The sequence below is a fragment of the Salvelinus sp. IW2-2015 genome, linkage group LG32 (genome assembly GCF_002910315.2).
Source record: "Salvelinus sp. IW2-2015 linkage group LG32, ASM291031v2, whole genome shotgun sequence".
Classification (NCBI taxonomy): domain Eukaryota; kingdom Metazoa; phylum Chordata; class Actinopteri; order Salmoniformes; family Salmonidae; genus Salvelinus; species Salvelinus sp. IW2-2015.
In genome coordinates, this window is record NC_036871.1 from 37,041,298 (window position 1) to 37,059,410 (window position 18,113).

General features: G+C 42.5%; 2 protein-coding genes across 4 annotated transcripts; one reads left to right on the forward strand and one right to left on the reverse strand.

Annotated features, from left to right (window-relative positions):
• Positions 1 to 850: 850 nt before the first annotated feature.
• LOC111957003 (dol-P-Man:Man(5)GlcNAc(2)-PP-Dol alpha-1,3-mannosyltransferase) lies at positions 851 to 10,611 on the reverse strand. Its single transcript, XM_070436804.1, has 9 exons — positions 10,306 to 10,611; positions 9,720 to 9,819; positions 9,383 to 9,530; positions 8,863 to 9,023; positions 8,374 to 8,494; positions 6,865 to 7,070; positions 6,585 to 6,662; positions 6,240 to 6,383; positions 851 to 6,092 (listed from the first exon to the last, which is right to left on the reverse strand). Exons 1-9 carry the CDS (start codon positions 10,487 to 10,489, stop codon positions 5,945 to 5,947), a joined length of 1,290 nt encoding a protein of 429 aa, XP_070292905.1. The 5' UTR covers positions 10,490 to 10,611; the 3' UTR covers positions 851 to 5,944.
• A 44-nt stretch (positions 10,612 to 10,655) lies between these two features.
• mul2 (mitochondrial E3 ubiquitin protein ligase 2) lies at positions 10,656 to 16,280 on the forward strand. 3 transcript variants are annotated; one of them, XM_023977712.3, is made up of 6 exons: positions 10,656 to 10,752; positions 11,692 to 11,878; positions 12,198 to 12,285; positions 12,461 to 12,581; positions 12,781 to 13,012; positions 13,203 to 16,280. In XM_023977712.3, the coding sequence occupies exons 2-6, from the start codon at positions 11,762 to 11,764 to the stop codon at positions 13,689 to 13,691; spliced, it is 1,047 nt and encodes a 348-aa protein (XP_023833480.1). In that variant the 5' UTR covers positions 10,656 to 10,752; positions 11,692 to 11,761; the 3' UTR covers positions 13,692 to 16,280. The 3 variants fall into 3 exon arrangements, with proteins under 3 accessions (XP_023833480.1, XP_023833481.1, XP_023833479.1); XM_023977713.3 differs by having other exon boundaries at positions 10,663 to 10,752; positions 11,710 to 11,878; XM_023977711.3 differs by lacking the exon at positions 10,656 to 10,752 and having other exon boundaries at positions 10,769 to 11,878.
• The last annotated feature ends 1,833 nt before the right edge of the window (positions 16,281 to 18,113 follow it).

Here is an 18,113-nt window from a genome sequence, read left to right on the forward strand (position 1 = left end):
GACCCCTAAGACCTTTCAGGCAAAGGCTGGATCTACTGTAATGACTGTACATACATACACGATATGGATTGAATGGAGCCCTTAGAGAGGATCAAGGCTCCGAGGGGGATGGTTTTGAATAGCAGTCAGGTGTASTGGTGCGTTTKGGGAYCCYGCGGAGCTCCCAGTCAGGCAGTCTTAAATGGAGAGCCAACTCTGTGGGACAGGGCCGACGCCCCTCCAGCAGACAGTGAGGACTTTGAGGACACCTGCACCTCCACAGGTAAACCTACAACACAGTAGCACTACAGTCTGTCATCAACCTACAACACAGTAGAACAATAGTCTGTCATCAACCTACAACACAGTAGAATCAAAGACCTACAACACAGTAGAATACATCGTCATCAACCATACAACAGAGTAGAACCATAGACTGCCATAACCTACAACCACAGTAGCACATAGTCTGTTCATAAAACTCTACAACACAGTTAGAACAAAGTCGTGTCATCAACCTACAACACAGTAGAACTTACAGACGTGTCTATCAACCTACACACACAGTAAGAAGTACAGTCTGTCATCAACCTACAACACAGTAGAATCAAAGCCTACAACACAGTAGAAGTACAGTCTGTCATCACTACAACACAGAACCATAGACTGCCATAAACCTACAACACAGTAGCACTATAGTCTGTCATAAACCTACAACACAGTAGAACAATAGTCTGTCATCAACCTACAACACAGTAGAACTACAGACTGTCATAAACCTACAACACAGTAGAAGTACAGTCAGTCATAAACCTACAGATGCTAATTCCACCCCCCCCCCCCCATAAAAAAATTGTATGTATAACGTGTGAACTATTTTAATTGTCATTTTTTATTAGGATCCTCGCGACGCAAATCAAATCCAATGTTATTGGTCACATACACATATTTAGCAGATGTTATTACTGTAACGCTCGTCGATAGACAGCTGTCCCTGATTGAGAACCATACCCGGKCAAAACATAGAAACACAAAACCTAGAAATAAAGAACATAGAATGCCCACCCAAATCACACCCTGACCAAACCAAAAGWGACATAAAAAGGGTCTCTAAGGTCAGGGCGTGACAATTACAGGTGTAGCGAAATGGTGTTCCTAGCTCCAACAGTGCAGTAGTATCTAACAATACACACAATACACACACAAAATAAATAAAAGGACGAGCAATGTCTGAGTCCAGAATATATGCAAAGGATGTTCTGAGCTAATAAGGTGAGAAATAAATATATATATATATATACACACACAGTGCTGTGAAAAGTATTTGCCCCCTTCCTGGTTTCATATTTCTTTGCACATTTGTCACACTTAAATGTTTCAGATCAAACTATGTGTAATATTACACATAGATAACCCAAGTAAACACAAAATGCAGTTTTATGTGTTAATGTTATTTATTAAGGGAAAAAAGCTATCCGAAAACCACTGATGACTAAAAAGAARATAAAGTCTCGTCTCACTTTTGGCAAAAAAACATCTTGATGATCCCCAAGACTTTTGGGAAAATATTCTGTGGACTGACGAGACAAAAGTTGAACTTTTTGGAAGGTGTGCGTCCCGTTACATCTGGCGTAAAAGTAACACAGCATTTCAGAAAAAGAACATCATACCAACAGTTAAATATGGTGGTGGTAATGATGGTAGTGATGGTGGTGGTAGTGATGGTAATGGTGGTGGTAGTGATGGTGGTAGTGGTGATAGTGGTAGTGAGATGGTCTGGGGCTGCTTTGCTGCTTCAGGACCTGGATGACTTGCTGTGATTGATGGAACCATGAATTCTGCTCTCTACCAAAAAATCCTGAAGGAGAATGTCCGGCCATCAGTTTGTGACCTCAAGCTGAAGCGCACTTAGGTTCTGCAGCAGGACAATGATCCAACACACCCAACAAGTCCACCTCTGAAAGGCTTAAAAAAATAAAAAAAGGTTTTGGAGTGGCCTAGTCAAAAGTCCGGACTTGAATCCGATGCTGTGGCGTGACCTTAAAAAGGCAGTTCATGCTCGAAAACCTTCCAATGTGGCTGAATTAAAACAATTCTGAAAAGAAGAGTGGGACAAAATTCCTCCACCGCGATGTGAAAGACTCATTACCAGTTATCACAAACACTTGATTGCAGTTGTTGCTGCTGAGGGTGGCACAACCAGTTATTAGGTTTAGGGGGCAATTACTTTTTCACATAGGGCCATGAAGGTTCGGATATCTTTTTTCCCTTAATAAATAAAATCATCACTTAACCAAAGTAAACACAAAATGCAGTTATCTTTGTGTAATATTCAAAATTAGTTTGATCTGAAACATTTATGTGTGACAAATGTGCAAAAAAATATGAAACCAAAAAGGGGGAAAATACTTTTTCACAGCACTGTAAATACACATATATACTGCAAAGCTGCTTAGGAGCCATGAACAAGACGARCATGTCTATCGGCACCATCTTGTCATCCTGCTAGTGTACCTGGMGTCTGACACTGAACTAGAAAGACATTAAACATTTAAATTGTACATTTAAAGACATTACAAACATTTATTAAGTAGACTTTTAACAAGTAGACATTACAGACATTTAAAATACCTGACAGGTAACACYTTTACTTACAATAATTAACTCCAGTTCTTGTAATAGCCATTTTGTTTTGTTCTATCGTCCCTGTCTGGGAAACTCCTGCCTCCCCCTGCAGCCGGAATTCTTGTGACAGCACTAAGTGCCATTACATTGGATAAATGTCAAATCGAACCCTTCAACCACTCCATCACTCCATATGCACATTCATAATGTTATTGTTCATCTATACCCTTCTAAAATAAAAGGTTATTTGGCTGTCCCTATAGGACAACCCTTTTTGGTTCCAGGTAGACCCCTTTTGTAGCACCCGCTGTGGAAAGGGATCTACATGGAACCGAAAAGGGTTCTTCAAAAGGTTCACCTACAGGTACAGCCAAATAACTTTTTTAGGGTTAAGATAGCACCTTTTTTTCTTAGAGTATATGCCTCTCTCTCAGGTGCAGAGGCCAGGGGTGGGGGGACATGCCAGGCAGCTGTTCCTGCTGCTCCGCCACTGGGATGAGAACATCCAGCTCAACATGCTCTGCTACAATCCCAACATGTCACCACATACAGTCACCATGTTAAAACCTCCACATGATGTGGAATTACTTTCACCACATGTGAAGTGATAGTAGTGACGCTTACAGAAACATGTCACCAGTGTTTCTCCTAACATAACTTTGATTCCCACCTTAAATTTTAGTTAGGTTCAGTTGAAAGATGTGCCTTTGTGCCCTGTCTACGAATCTGATGCCATATTTACCAGTTAAAAGATCCTTTTAAAGCCATTGAATTAGATAAATCATCTATAAATAAATCTGAGCTGAATTAGCTATTAACTAGGTATTATGTCTAACTTGCATTAAGGTGTAGGATCAAATTACCGACTGAATTACATTCAATTCTCATTTCTTTACACAGATACACATTTTATTTTCTCTTTATCAACAGAATACATCTCCAATCTCTGTAACACAAACACTCATGCAAATCAATACATACAGTTGAAGTCAGAAGTTTACATACACCTCAGACAAATACATTTAAACTCCGTTCTTCACCATTCCTGACATTTAATCCTAGTAAAAATTCCCTGTCTTAGGTCAGTTAGGAACACCACTTTATTTTAAGAATGTGAAATGTCAGAATAATAGTAGAGAGAATMATTTATTTCAGCTTTTATTTCTTTCATCACATTCCCAGTGGGTCAGAAGTTTACATACACTCAATTAGTATTTGGTAGCATTGCCTTTAAATTGTTTAACTTGGGGSAAACGTTTCGGGTAGCCTTCCACAAGCTTCCCACAATAAGTTGGGTGAATTTTGGTCCATTCCTCCAGACACAGCTTTGTGATGGCCACACCAARACCTTGACTTTGTTGTCCTTAAGCCATTTTGCCACAACTTTGGAAGTATGCTTGGGGTRATTGTCCATTTGGAAGACCCATTTTCAACCAATCTTTAACTTCCTGACTGATGTCTTGAGATGTTGCTTCAATATATCCACATCGATGCAATCTATTTTGTGAAGTGCACCTGTCCCTCCTGCAGCAAAGCACCCCCACAACATGATACTGCCACCCCCGTGGTTCACGGTTGGGATGGTGTTCTTCGGCTTGCAAGCCTCCCCCTTTTTCCTCCAAACATAACAATGGTCATTATGGCCAAACAGTTCTATTTTTGTTTCATCAGACCAGAGGACATTTCTCCAAAAGTACGATCTTTGTCCCCATGTACAGTTGCAAACCATAGTCTGGCATTTTTATGGCGGTTTTGGAGTAGTGGCTTCTTCCTTGCTGAGCGGCCTGTCAGGTTATGTCGATATAGGACTCGTTTMACTGTGGATATAGATACTTTTGTACCTGTTTCCTCCAGAATCTTCACAAGGGCCTTTGCTGTTGTTCTGGGATTGATTTGCACTTTTCGCACCAAAGTATGTTCATCTCTAGGAGAGAGAACGTGTCTCCTTCCTGAGCGGTATGACGGCTGTGTGGTCCCATGGTGTTTATACTTGCGTACCATTGTTTGTACAGATCGGTCTGTAAACAATTGTTGGAAAAATTACTTGTGTTATGCACAAAGTAAATGTCCTAACCAAGTTTGTTAACAAGAAATGTGTGGAGTGGTTGAAAAACGAGTTTTAATGACTCCAACCTAWGTGTATGTAAACTTCTGACTTCAACTGTATATCAGCAAACAAATATGAGCATTAAACTACGCTAAACATAATCTACGGCAGCACATTAAAAGAGTTCAAACTTAAAAGGTACAMTTCGGTATTCATATTAAAAGGGACAGTTCAACAAAATATCAACATTAGCTCGCTGAACTACCTCTATTCTTAGACTAAAATAACTTCAGTGCGTGTTTCAACAAGGGGTAGGCGTAATCTAGGTGCGGGAAACTGGCCTTCTATTTAGTCTACTGCACACCACACTGAAAACCAAACTATTAGAACATTTTAACAAATCAATAGATACCCTTGATTGTCAACAGCTTAGTTTTGCATGGTCATATTGTTATATGAAATGCCATTTATTATGTATTAGCCTATAGTAAGCCTTGTGGTAGCTAGGCTACGTCATTCCTATTGTGCCCAATGGGTGGTACCAAAAGCTTATTGCAGAGGATGGTTCAATTTAAAGCCTCATTTAAAAGAAACATGGAAACCATCTTTAATATAATATGCCATTTATCAGATGCTTTCATCCAAAAGAACCGAGTCATGCACACATTWAAAAAATWAAATAAAAAATTACACATGGGTGGTCACTGGAATCGAACCCACTATCCTGGCATTGCAAGCGCCATGCTCTACCAACTGAGCTACAGCGAATATTTACATCAACAAATAGTCCAGTAACAGAAGTTCAGACCAGCTGATTGCCAGGATGAGGAACTACTGTACTAACAGTTTGACTATTCTCTACTATCACCAAGACCAGTGATAATACTTAACAGGACAAATCATGGGCTAATGGCAGTTTCTCCATAAAAAATACATACTGGAAGTAAGAGACCCTTACTTAAGATGTCTTATCGACAACACAGCAAAGCATTCAGCATTTCTCCTCACGAGACTCCCACACTAGATTAGACCTAGACCTAAATTAGATTTAATTCTTTAACCTGAGAATCCTAATTGTTTTCGGTCCTTCTCCCACCCCACGAACCTGCATGTGCCTTCCACATGCAGTCTCACGCTGTACCTTCTCCCACCTGTACGTTACGCTATACATTAGCACAGAGCTACAGCGAGATGGGCAAGACAGGGTGAAGGGTGATAACCAGCCTGGGGTGAGAGCAGGGTGGAGATGGTCGACCAGACCCCCACGACGGGAGGGTCTCCTAGGGGAAAAGCTCACTTGCTCTTGGTCTTCTCCTCTACCCCGGGGGCGAACCACAGGGAGAGCAGCATGATGAGATGACAGACATGGAGGGCTGCTGAACTGTGTGTAGTAGAAGGGTAGGTGTTCCACGACAGCTCCACCAGGCCGAGGATCAAAACCCTGTCCACAGAAACACCACGTTAGACATAACAGAAGAACACACAGAGTGACAATAACAGGTATTTTTGACCCATCTAGGCTCATATTTTATGGTTCCTAATTCTGCTCCCAACATTGTAGCCAAAGATATGTCCCGTCCCCTCTTACCTGAGTAGGTGAGCCAGCTTCTTGACTTCTCCGCTCCAGAGAAGGAAAGGCAGGGTGTGGAAGTACCAGACGTAGAACTGGTAGTGCAGCGAGCGGCTGAAGCACATGCCGATGAAGTTAGACGTGAAGAGGATCAGCACCATCTGTGATCGGCTGTTAAGGTCTAATATAATTGGCTTTTGGAAAACTTTAACCCACTAATAACCCTCTTTAGTGATATACTAGACCCTGGTACTTTATGGCCATAGAGAGACCTAATAAGATAAGAGTTAGAGATATAGAAAACACCACAATGGTACAGCGTTTCTACTCATGGCTCCAGAGACACAGACTGAGGAAAGGATATGATCTGAGGTGAGTTTCTGGGCAGGGATGACTCGCTTGCCTGGCTCCTTCAGCAGTTCCATGATGCTCTCTCCAGGCCTGAGGGGGAAATGAGTTGGTTTAATTAAATTAGAAAGCATGTCCGGTAACAACAAAAAGCAGAGATAGCCAGACTCAAGCATTGGTGTGCTTGTCAGTTAGTCTGTGTGGTTCATTTTAGGCTACACTATTGGCCAAGAATTTCATCCTGACATTGAAAATATCTAATCCTAGTGATAACCCCAGTAGCCACATCTCTCACCTCTTCCAGCGGCGCAGGGCAAACAGTAGCAGGGCTAGCAGGTGGGCAGCCAGGAGCACCAGATGGAAGTAGCGACTTAGGAAAAGCCACTCAGGCAGGAAGCGCCAGTTCACTGTCCACTTGAACATAAARTGACGACCCAAGTCAAAGGCCCGGGTCATATAGCCAATGGGATTCTCCATCAGGAAGGGTAGGCCCAACAATATCTGTAATAGGGAGAGAAGTGAGGGGAGGTGGAGTAAAGATGGACAATGAACAGAATGGAAATAGAGTAGGAAAAACCTGARTGTCCACACAATGTGGAGATGGGATGGAACTCTGGAGACAAGAAACATGTCACGACGTGGCCCAGACATTACATCACGCGTCATGGAACGCACCCTTTTCTACTCTAGTATAAAAGCCACTTCCAACCAAATTTACATTAGATCAGAAAACATGAAGCGGTAGCTACATGTTGAAATGGTTGGCAACTCTYCCAAAGAGACCTACGGTAAGCCGGAAGCCTCGAATGGTTAAGAAATCTACAAACTATAGTCAAGAGAACACAGGGACAAGGTCCCAACGTTGGAATGGCTATCACTCTAGAGACCAAAACATGCCAGGTGACACTGGTGTGTGAAGTGATTTAAACCACAACTCTACCAGAGGACAAGATCAGAAAACATGGAGCTGTCGTTACATGTTGAAATGGTGAAGAAATCTACAAACTAAAGACCAATTATTCAGGCTGCAGCTGTTTACATACTTTAGTCTGCTAAACGCATACGATCTACGAACATTTCCAAATGGTACTCTGAAGTACCCATTATAACAACTACAACAGACTTTGATCTCTGGTGGACAAAACCAGAGGCTTTCTGTCGACTATCCAGCAGACGGACCGGCGATCGCAGAGAGGGACAGCAAAGGCATACACTCGTAAATATGTCAATTGCAATTTATTTTTCGAATAAGCGGCTGTTCATGTTAAAAGTATTAYCATTTCATGAGCGTAGTTATCCACTGTATTATCCACTACCAAGCCGTCATATCAGCTTAGCCCACTAGGGACATTTCTATCATGTCAGTAACCAATGTATGACCTTATYTGTGTGTGTGTTTATGTAATTCTGTGAGTAAGTTACTTAGTAAATAAATAATTAAGCCAATTTGTATATTGCTGATTCATGATCTATGCTAGGGTTSGTGCAGATATCCAAGGGTTTGCGACATTCAGGAATGAYACTGATGAGGTAATAATACATTAATAAGTGACTAATCAATAAGGTATGAAAATATCTGAAGAGTTATATATTTGGGAAATTGACACTATCAACAACATTTTCCCATGGTACCCCAACTTCCTAGTAAGTTACTATTCCGTGATTCGTTGAATTACGGAATAATTACACAAAGAATTGATTTGATAATATACAGTCGTCACATTTAAAGATAGTCAACGCTACGACAAGCATCTGTGTCTAAAATCGAAATGTAACAGTTAAAGCAGATGAAGGAGGTCCTAACCTGGATGGCAGCACAGAGAGAGAGCTTGGGTATGGCCCTCATCAGGCCAAACTCAGACAGCAGGAGGAAGAGGAGGCCCGGGGCAAACAGGAGCACGTTCATCTTCACAGACACTGCTAAACTGTCCACAACAAAGGGAGAGGAAGTTGCCATTCACCATGTGACGGGATACCGCAGCCATAGATGTTGAGTTCGGCAACTCAGTTCTGCCAATCTAAATAAGAGTGCTATTGTCATGAAAGGTGTCCCATAGCCTGCATTTACACAGGCAGCCCAATTCTGATCTTTTGCCCTATTGTTGGCAAAAGAGCTGATCTGACTGGTCAAAAGACCAATTAGTGAAAGAAAGATCAGAATTGGGTTGCCTGTAAAAAACGCAGCCATATTTGCCCACACTGAACTGAACCAAGCTAAACTTGAACTGATCTGATCGAGGTGGAACTAAGCTGAGATAGGCTCCAGTTGTGCAGGACCAGGGTTCATACTTGCCTGTAGAGGCCACAGCCCAGAGTCCAGCGGCCGTCCAGGAACAGATTGACAGCCCCGAACAACATCATCATGGCTACAGGGTCGTTGAAAAGACGCAGGACGAAGATGGAGTGGATCCGGTAGGAGGCACAGCACACAAAAAAGAATACGTAGGGAGGAACCTGGGCCCAGATTCACAAAACACTTCTTAAGAAAAAAAGTTCATAAGATAGTTTGTAAGTGCAATTTTTCAACAATATCTTAAGATTTAATGATTTTCCAAGAAAATATCTTCAGAATGTTTTGTGAATGAGGATCCTGGAGAGGAGTGCAGACAAACAGACAGGCAGGCATCTAAAGAAAAGTTAATAGCCTTTTACAGTGAAGGATTTTCTTATGCAGAGATTGTCATAGGAAACTGAATATTCCATTTCAAACTGTTTTAAGTAACATCATTAAGTTGGGACTTGATACTCTAATATTGAGAGAGCAAATTGTAGATAAAGACTGTTCTCTGGGTAACTATTTAGACCTAGCTGACCTTCTTGGTGCGGTGGTAGATCCTGAAGACGAGCAGCAGGGTGAGCAGGTAGAAAACAGCAAACAGGTACTGGGCCAGGCGAATATTCACCCCGTGGTTGGTGATGTAATACAGCGCTGTGAAGGTGTACACAAATCCTGCTGGGTATCTYGAATGGTAGTTTCAGAAGTCAGTTTCAAGACTGATTTTGTTCACGTCAAGAAATGTCACACTGCAGGTACACACAAACACACACATAATTGTAATGATTTGTCATGGGGTCCAGTGATGAAGGCCAATCCTGGTCCTGGATCCTTAACTTAGAAAGTGCCAGCACAAATAGGTTAGTGGAACTTACACMAGAGGGCCTGTGCCTCCTTTGAGCTGGGTGTAGTCGTAGGTGCCGTTGATGACTCCCTCTACCTCATCCATATACGCCTTCCAGTCAATCTCTGTGTCTGCATGAGAAAACATTCACCAATGAGTGTCAGGTGGCATTTGCAATAACTTGGAAATATGCATTCAACAAACTGGGTTGTGGAAGGTACCTAAAGAATCAGGTGACAGAACAATCAGCAGCAACTAACGTTACTGCTAAGAAAAAAATAATAAACAAGAKGAGGAAACTGCAGGAACTGTGTCAAAAGTACAGTAGACTAGATTAACAAACTACCATTGTTGCTTTTAAATTCCTGGTTGTCCATCTTACACATTATTGTGCTGGCAACATAAATTGTCACAACTTTTGAAAACATATTTCATTCATACTAGGCAACATCATCACAAGGAAGGGAACGTAATCACGCTGTGGCTGTGAATTCACTTTAACAAGTGGCACTACAGGGGCTAGCTGGCAAACACTAGCTGTTAGCTAGCGAGCTACGTTCATTGCAATGCAGGGGCAAGCTAACTGGCTAAACTGCTAGCATYCTACTAGTACTTACATGCTACTTTTTGGATGACCCATATGTTTATTCCGATCTCCAGGAACCACAGAACAGAGGCGACTAGTATTGTGTACTCTGCCTTGAATACGATCAAATGTTTCTCCTGCCATAGTGTACGAAGTGGCGCCCACACTCTAGACCGTGGACCAGGGGACGACTTTTTCCTCACACCTCCTGCCATTTCGGCGCAGCTAGCTACTTGCAGAAGCTGAAACTTTGGCCGCAACACGTGTGTCACCACAACTCGACCAAAGACAGTACCAAATATGTTTTTTTATTTTTTTATAACTGACAATATGTGACGGGACTTATAAGTACCCCGTCACATGATTCAGGAAAGCTTCACCCGAAGATGCATGGTGGCTTCAAGGAAGTAGAACATGTCATATGACCAAAACGAAAATAGCCATTCTTCCGGGGATGATAACTTGAGCGGTTTCGAAGGTAAAAAATGACAATACTGATTGATTAAGTTAAATTTTACTTATTGACCGTTGCAGAAGAGTGCACAAATACTATGGTCATGTTATGGTCTGACTTTTGCTGACATAGACCACATTTATGACTATTCAAATAAGATATTTTAAAGGTCAATGGCAGGTTTTCCAGCTAACTAAACGTTTGCTAACCAACTGTGTAATGTTTATTTCTGGCTCAATGAGCCAGCCATCAACTTTAATTTGTCTTTTTATTATTTATAAGTAGCTAGCTATRTTAGATACCATAATGTCAATGTTCAACGAGATATTTCGTTACATGTAGATCTGTGTCGGCTAATGTTACATCAGAGAAATGGCTTTACTGGTTCATATGTATTTAAACTACCGGTTGTTCTAATTAGCTAGCTTGGCCCAAAATAACATYTTCAACTCTATAATTGTATTAGCTAATCACCTAAGTCAGCAATTGGTATTTGAACTCAAACACTGTCATCAAATGCCACCTACCGATTTTGTAAATCATCAATGAAATAAAACAATTTTCAACTTTGTTATGCTTGTGGGTGAAGGCAGTGAATATGTAAATAGTCATGATTTATCTGACTGAATCAGTGTAATACTGGAATTGTTTGAGATCAAGTTTCTTAGACTGTGAAGTTAGGTTATATAACCCAATCATATGTGAATAACCCAACATTTTGTGACTCTTTGTATTCTGAGTAGCKTAATTCAGTTTACTGTCAAAGTGCTGAACAGAAATAGCAACCAGCCTTGTGCCACTTTGATGTCATACATAAAATTATAGACATTTTCAAGCATTTCACGGAAAATCTCAAAGAGAATCCGGCAGCTGCGGATTTAATTGCAGCTTGTCAGAGTGATGCGTGGGCATCTTGCATTCATGCTAAAGAACCTCCTTCATATTACATCACATGTTTGGCAGTCTGTTTCTGTACTGTAGCCCTATTACAAGGGAGGTGAGAAGAGACAGTGTGGAGAGTTTGTTGGGGGGGATGGAGGAGTTTCCAGTGAGGACGGTGGAGGGGCTGTGTCTAGGCACCAGCTTGGCCATATCAGGCCTCTTCTTCTACATCTACAGGAAAAAGAGGAAATCGGTGGACAAGCTCAATGTTAGTAGCCTGCCCTGTCCTGTATCTATTCCTTCAGACATAGATTCAATCCGTATCGTTGAAGATCCGCGCAATAGTACAATCAGAATTGTAAAGGCAATGTTTCAGCGTTCGCAGAGACTGCATTCACAGTAGCCTACACGCTGCATATGTCGGCTCAAAAGGAAATTACCTTTTAAATTTCAATTGCGCTATAACAAGGATCTTCCACAATCCGGATTGAATAACATTGTAWACAGAGTGCAAAACCATTCTTTTTTTAGGAGACATGAGAATTTTCATAGGAATGACAGGCTTTTCTTTTTGCTTGTTGTTTCAGGAGGCACCCCACATTAATTTGGATGGGAAACTGGCAGACCTTTTGAATGTGACACCGGGAAAGTGTCTGCAGTATGTTGTCATCGAAGGTAAAGTTATTTGTGTGAATGGGTAACATTTCTGAATGTATCACTATGATCATACTATTATGATATTGAGTGAACCCTAATCTCTCTCTCACCTACTTAGTTAGTGTAATTAATGGCTCTATCCATTTTGTGTGTGTGTGTGTGTGTGTGTGTGTGTGTGTGTGTGTGTGTGTAGGGGCAGTGCAGCCTGTGGGGGAGCCTCTAAGGAGTCAGTACCAGGAAGGCAGCGTAGGGGTAGTGCAGAAACTCATGCTGAGGGAACACAAGCTGGTGTGGAACAGCCTGGCCCACACCTGGTAGAAACACTCTTGACTGACACTCCAAATATCATGTGAAAGACTAGTTTAATCTGTATCATCATTTTGTTATCAACTGTAATATGACTAGGAGCGTCTGACATTTAGTCTCAGCAGATATACATCACTAATTATAACCTATCATATCACCACACAAAACACCTTAGTCACTGTGCCCCCCCCCCCCTTTCCTGTGTAGGATGGACAGTGAGCGTGTGCTGCACCAGAGGGTGAATACTGTGCCCTTCAGCCTGGTGGGGTCGGACCAGGCCAACGTGAGGGTGCTGTGTCCCCTGGAGGCCTCGGGGCTGGAGATGGAGATCATCCATGAGAAGTTTCACCAGGCCACCTACGGTTTCACCGACATCGTCGGACAGTACCTCAGTGGAGAGAAGCCCAAAGGCCAGCTGGAGACTGAGGAAATGCTCAAGGTGAGATATAGTTTGGTTTGATCATTTTACCACTGATAAATTACCTCTTACATCTTCAATCCTAAAATTCCACAATAACATCCCCACAACGTTCCATTGTGTTTAGGATGAGGTCACCACTATTGCCCCTGAATAGTGCTCCAAAAAGCATGAATAATCCTGACTAGTTTGTGTCTGTCTGTATTTCCAGGTTGGCGCTACTCTGACAGGTGTAGGCGAGCTCATCCTGGACACGGACCGGGTGRTGAAGCTCCGCCCGCCCACCGACGGCTCGGAGTACTTCCTAAGCACAGCAGACTTTGAGACCCTGCGGCTGGAGCAGGAAGACCAGGCGGTGGTCTGGCGGGTCCTGGCCTCTGTGTTCGCCCTGGCCGGGGCCGCCGTCCTCCTCTGGGTGGGCTGCCGCTACTACCGCAGCCTGATGGTCTGCTGGGAACAGGAACGTCTGAAGAGGGAGTTTGAGAGACTGGGGTCTGGGGCTACACAACAGGGGTCTAGGGAGCAGGAGACGCCCCTGGAGAATGACTGTGTGATCTGCCTGACCCAGCTCCGTAGCTGTGTGCTACTGGACTGTGGGCACGTGTGCTGCTGCTACAGCTGCTACCAGGCCCTGCCTCAGCCCATCTGCCCCATATGCCGGCAGGCCATCAACAGGGTGGTGCCCCTCTACCAGGCATGAAGCCCAGCCAGGGAGAACAAATCAAAATCACATTTTATTTGTCTCAAACACATGTTTAGCAGATGTTATTGCGGGTGTAGCGAAATGCTTGTGTTCGTAGCTCCAACAGTGCAGTAATATCTAACAATTCACAACAATACACACACATCTAAAAGTAAAGAATGGATTTAAGGAATATATAAATATTAGGATGAGCAACGTCGGAGTTGCATAGACTAAATACAGTAGAATAGAATACAGTTGAAGTCGGAAGTTTACATACACCTTAGCCAAATACATTTAAACTCAGTTTTTCACAATTCCTGACATTTAATCCTAGTAAAAATTCCCTGTTTTAGGTCAGTTAGGATCACCACTTTATTTTAAGAATGTGAAGAATTATTTATTTCAGCCTTTTATTTCTTTAATCACATTCCCAGTGGGTCAGAAGTTTATATACACTCAATTAGTATTTGGTAGCATTGCCTTTAAATTGTATAACTTGGGTCAAACGTTTCAGGTAGCCTTTCACAAGCTTCCCACAATAAGTTGGGTGAATTTTGGCCCATTCCTCCTGACAGAGCTGGTGTAACTGAGTCAGGTTTGTAGGCCTCCTTGCTTGCACACGCTTTTTCAGTTCTACCCACAAATTTTCTAAGGGATTGAGGTCAGGGRTTTGCGATGGCCATTCCAATACCTTGACTTTGTTGTCCTTAAGCCATTTTACCACAACTTCGGAAGAATGCTTGGGGTCATTGTCCATTTGGAAAACCCATTTGTGACCAATCTTTAACTTCCTGACTGATGTCTTGAGATGTTGCTTCAATATATCCACAAAGTTTTCCTTCGTCATGAAGCCATCTATTTTGTGAAGTGCACCTGTCCCTCCTGCAGCAAAGCACCCCCACAACATGATGCTGCCACCCCCATGCTTCACGGTTGGGATGGTGTTCTTCGGCTTGCAATGCTCCCCCTTTTTCCTCCAAACATAACGATGGTCATTATGGCCAAACAGTTCTATTTTTGTTTTCCTCAGACCAGAGGACATTTCTCAAAAAAGTACAATCTTTGTCCCCATGTGCAGTTGCAAACCGTAGTCTGGCTTTTTTTGGGCGGTTTTGGAGCATTGGCTTGCTGAGCAGCCTTTCACGTTATTCAATATAGGACTCATTTTACTGTGGATATAGATACTTTTGTACTGTTTCCTCCAACATCTTCACAAGGTCCTTTGCTGTTGTTCTGGGGTTGATTTGCACTCTTCACACCAAAGTACGTTCATCTCTAGGAGACAGAACACATCTCCTTCCTGAGCGGTATGATGGCTACGTGGTCCCATGGTGTTTATACTTGCATACTATTGTTTGTACAGATGAACGTGGTACCTTCAGGCGTTTGGAAATTGCTCCCAAGGATGAACCAGACTTGTGGATGTCTACAATTTGTTTTCTGAGGCTTTGTCTGATTTCTTTAGATTTTCCCATGATGTCAAGCAAAGAGGCACTGAGTTTGAAGGTAGGCCTTGAAATGCATCCACAGGTACACCTCCAATTGACTCAAATTATGTCAATTAGCCTATCAGATGCTTTTAAAGCCATGACATCATTTTCGGGAATTTTCCAAGCTGTTTAAAGGCACAGTCAACTTAGTGTATGTAACTTCTGACCCACTGGAATTGTGATCAAGTGAATTATAAGTGAAATAATCTGTCTTTAAACAATTGTTGGAAAAATACTTGTCATGCACAAAGTAGATGTCCTAACCGACTTGCCAAAACTATAGTTTGTTAACAAGAAATTTGTGGAGTGGTTGAAAAACAAGTTTTTAATGACTTTAAGCTTCCGACTTCAATTGTACATATGAGATGAGTAAAGCAAAAATATGTAACATTATTAAAGTGACTAGTGTTCTATTATTAAAGTGGCCAGTGATTTCAATTCTATGTATATGGGGCAGCAGCCTCTAAGGTGCAGGGTTATGTAACCGGGTGGAAGTCGCCTAGTGATGGCTATTTAACAGTCTGATGGCCTTGAGATGGAAGCTGGCGCACACCCAGATTTTTTGTTGTTGTGGGAGGTGCTGACTAACGGCGAATAACTATAAAAATAGAGTCGCACCCTCCATATATAAACTCCCAGTCATTTATTGGGTAAATCACCAATGTTTCGGCATCACTTCTTCAGGAAGAAGGCACAGTGATGCCGAAACGTTGGTCATCAGAACAGACATTGTGTCCGATGGATGGTATAGTTGGGGGGTGTTGTTATCTGGTGATAGAATGGAGATTGGCTGTAACTAAGCCCTAATGAAGATTTGTCTCTACAGAGAGGTGGAGGGAAAGAGCGATGGAAGGATAACTGTGCTGTGATGTCAACACAATGGGCACCCTAAAAATATACCTCTGGAGAGCTGAGGAGAGGCCTAACACACCCGACGAGTTAGACCCTAACACACCCTGACGAGTTGGACCCTAACACACCCTGACGAGTTGGACCCTAACACACCCTGACTAGCCTGACACTAACACACCCTGATTAGTTGACCCTAACACACCCTGACTAGTTAGACCCTAACACACCCTGACTAGTGGGACCCTAAACAACCCTGACTAGTGGACCCTACACAACCCTGACTAGTTGACCCTAACACACCCGACGAGTTAGACCCTAACACACCCTGACGAGTTGGACCCTAACACACCCTGACTAGTGGGACCCTAACACACCCTGACTGTGGGACCCCAACACACCCTGACTAGTGGGCCCTAACACTCCCTGACTAGTGGAACCCTAACAGTCCCTGACTAGTGGGACCCCAACACACCCTGACTAGTTGGACCCTAACACACCCTGACTAGTGGGACCCTAACACACCCTGACTAGTGGGACGCCTAACACACCCTAACTAGTTAGACCTAACACACCCTGACTAGCTAGACCTAAACACACCCTGACTAGCTAGACACTAACACACCCTGACTAGCTAGACCCTAACACACCCTGATAGCTAGACCTAACACCCCTGACTAGTAGACCCTAACACACCCTGACTAGTAGACCCTAACACACCCTGACTAGTTAGACCCTAACACACCCTGACTAGTTAGACCCTAACACACCCTGACTAGTTAGACCCTAACACACCCTGACTAGTTAGACCCTAACACACCCTGACTAGTGACCCTAAACACACCCTGACTAGCTAGACCTAACACACCCTGACTAGCTAGACCTAACCACCCCCTGACTAGCTAGACCTTAACACACCCTGACTAGTTAGACCCTAACACACCCTGACTAGTTAGACCCTAACACACCCTGACTAGTTAGACCCTAACACCCTGACTAGTTGACCCTACACACCCCTGACTAGTTGGACCTAACACACCCTAACTAGCTAGACCCTAACACACCCTGACTAGTTAGACCCTAACACACCCTGACTAGTAGGGACCCTAACACACCCTGACTAGTTAGACCCTAACACACCCTCAGCTAGCTAGACAGAGCAGGACACACACAACAATAACATCTAGTCCCATAAACCCTCACAAAGGACACTGCAAAATCAGCTCTATTGAGTCTGTCAGAGAGAGAGAGACCAACCCTTGACCTACCAGACAAACTGTATTTATTATCCTGGACTAAAAGGGTTCTTGGCATTCTTTTTAAACAGAGCCTATCTGTAGCTGATGGTATGTACAAAATTAGAATCTGAGGTTTGTGAAATATATACAGTATGTATTTCTGAAGCTAACAGCTGTTCTGTAGAGTTTTGTTTGGAATAGTAAATGCGTGTTTATAGACACTGGGGAATGCAGTTTCCTCTTCAGTGTGCATATGTACAGAGATGGATGTTTATTTTCTTACTAATATTGCTTGCTTTGTGCCTTCATTGGTTAATATGAATCATTGCTGCTGTAAGGAGTGACTGTATAAATTATCTGATTACATGGAATTTGTGATGATAACCCAATTTGGAATATATATATATACAGTACTAGTCAAACGTTTGGATGCCTACTGTACTCATTCCAGGTTTTTATTTTATTTTATTACTATTTTCTACCTTTTATAACAGTAATGAAGACATCACAACTATGAAAAAACACACATGGAATCATGTAGTAACCAAAAAAGTGTTAAACAAATCCAAATATATTTAATGTTTGAGATTCTTCAAAGTAGCCACCCTTTGCCTTGATGACAGCTTTGCACACTCGGCATTCTCTCAACCAGCTTCATGAGGTAGTCACCTGGAATACATTTCAATTAACCGGTGTGCCMRCTTAAAGTTAATTTGTGGAATTTCTTTCCTTAATGCGTTTGAGCCAATCAGTTGTGTTGTGACATGGTAGGGGTGGTATACAGAAGATAGCCCTATTTGGTAAAAGACCAAGTCCATATTATGGCAAGAACAGCTCAAATAAGAGAAACAACAGTCCAT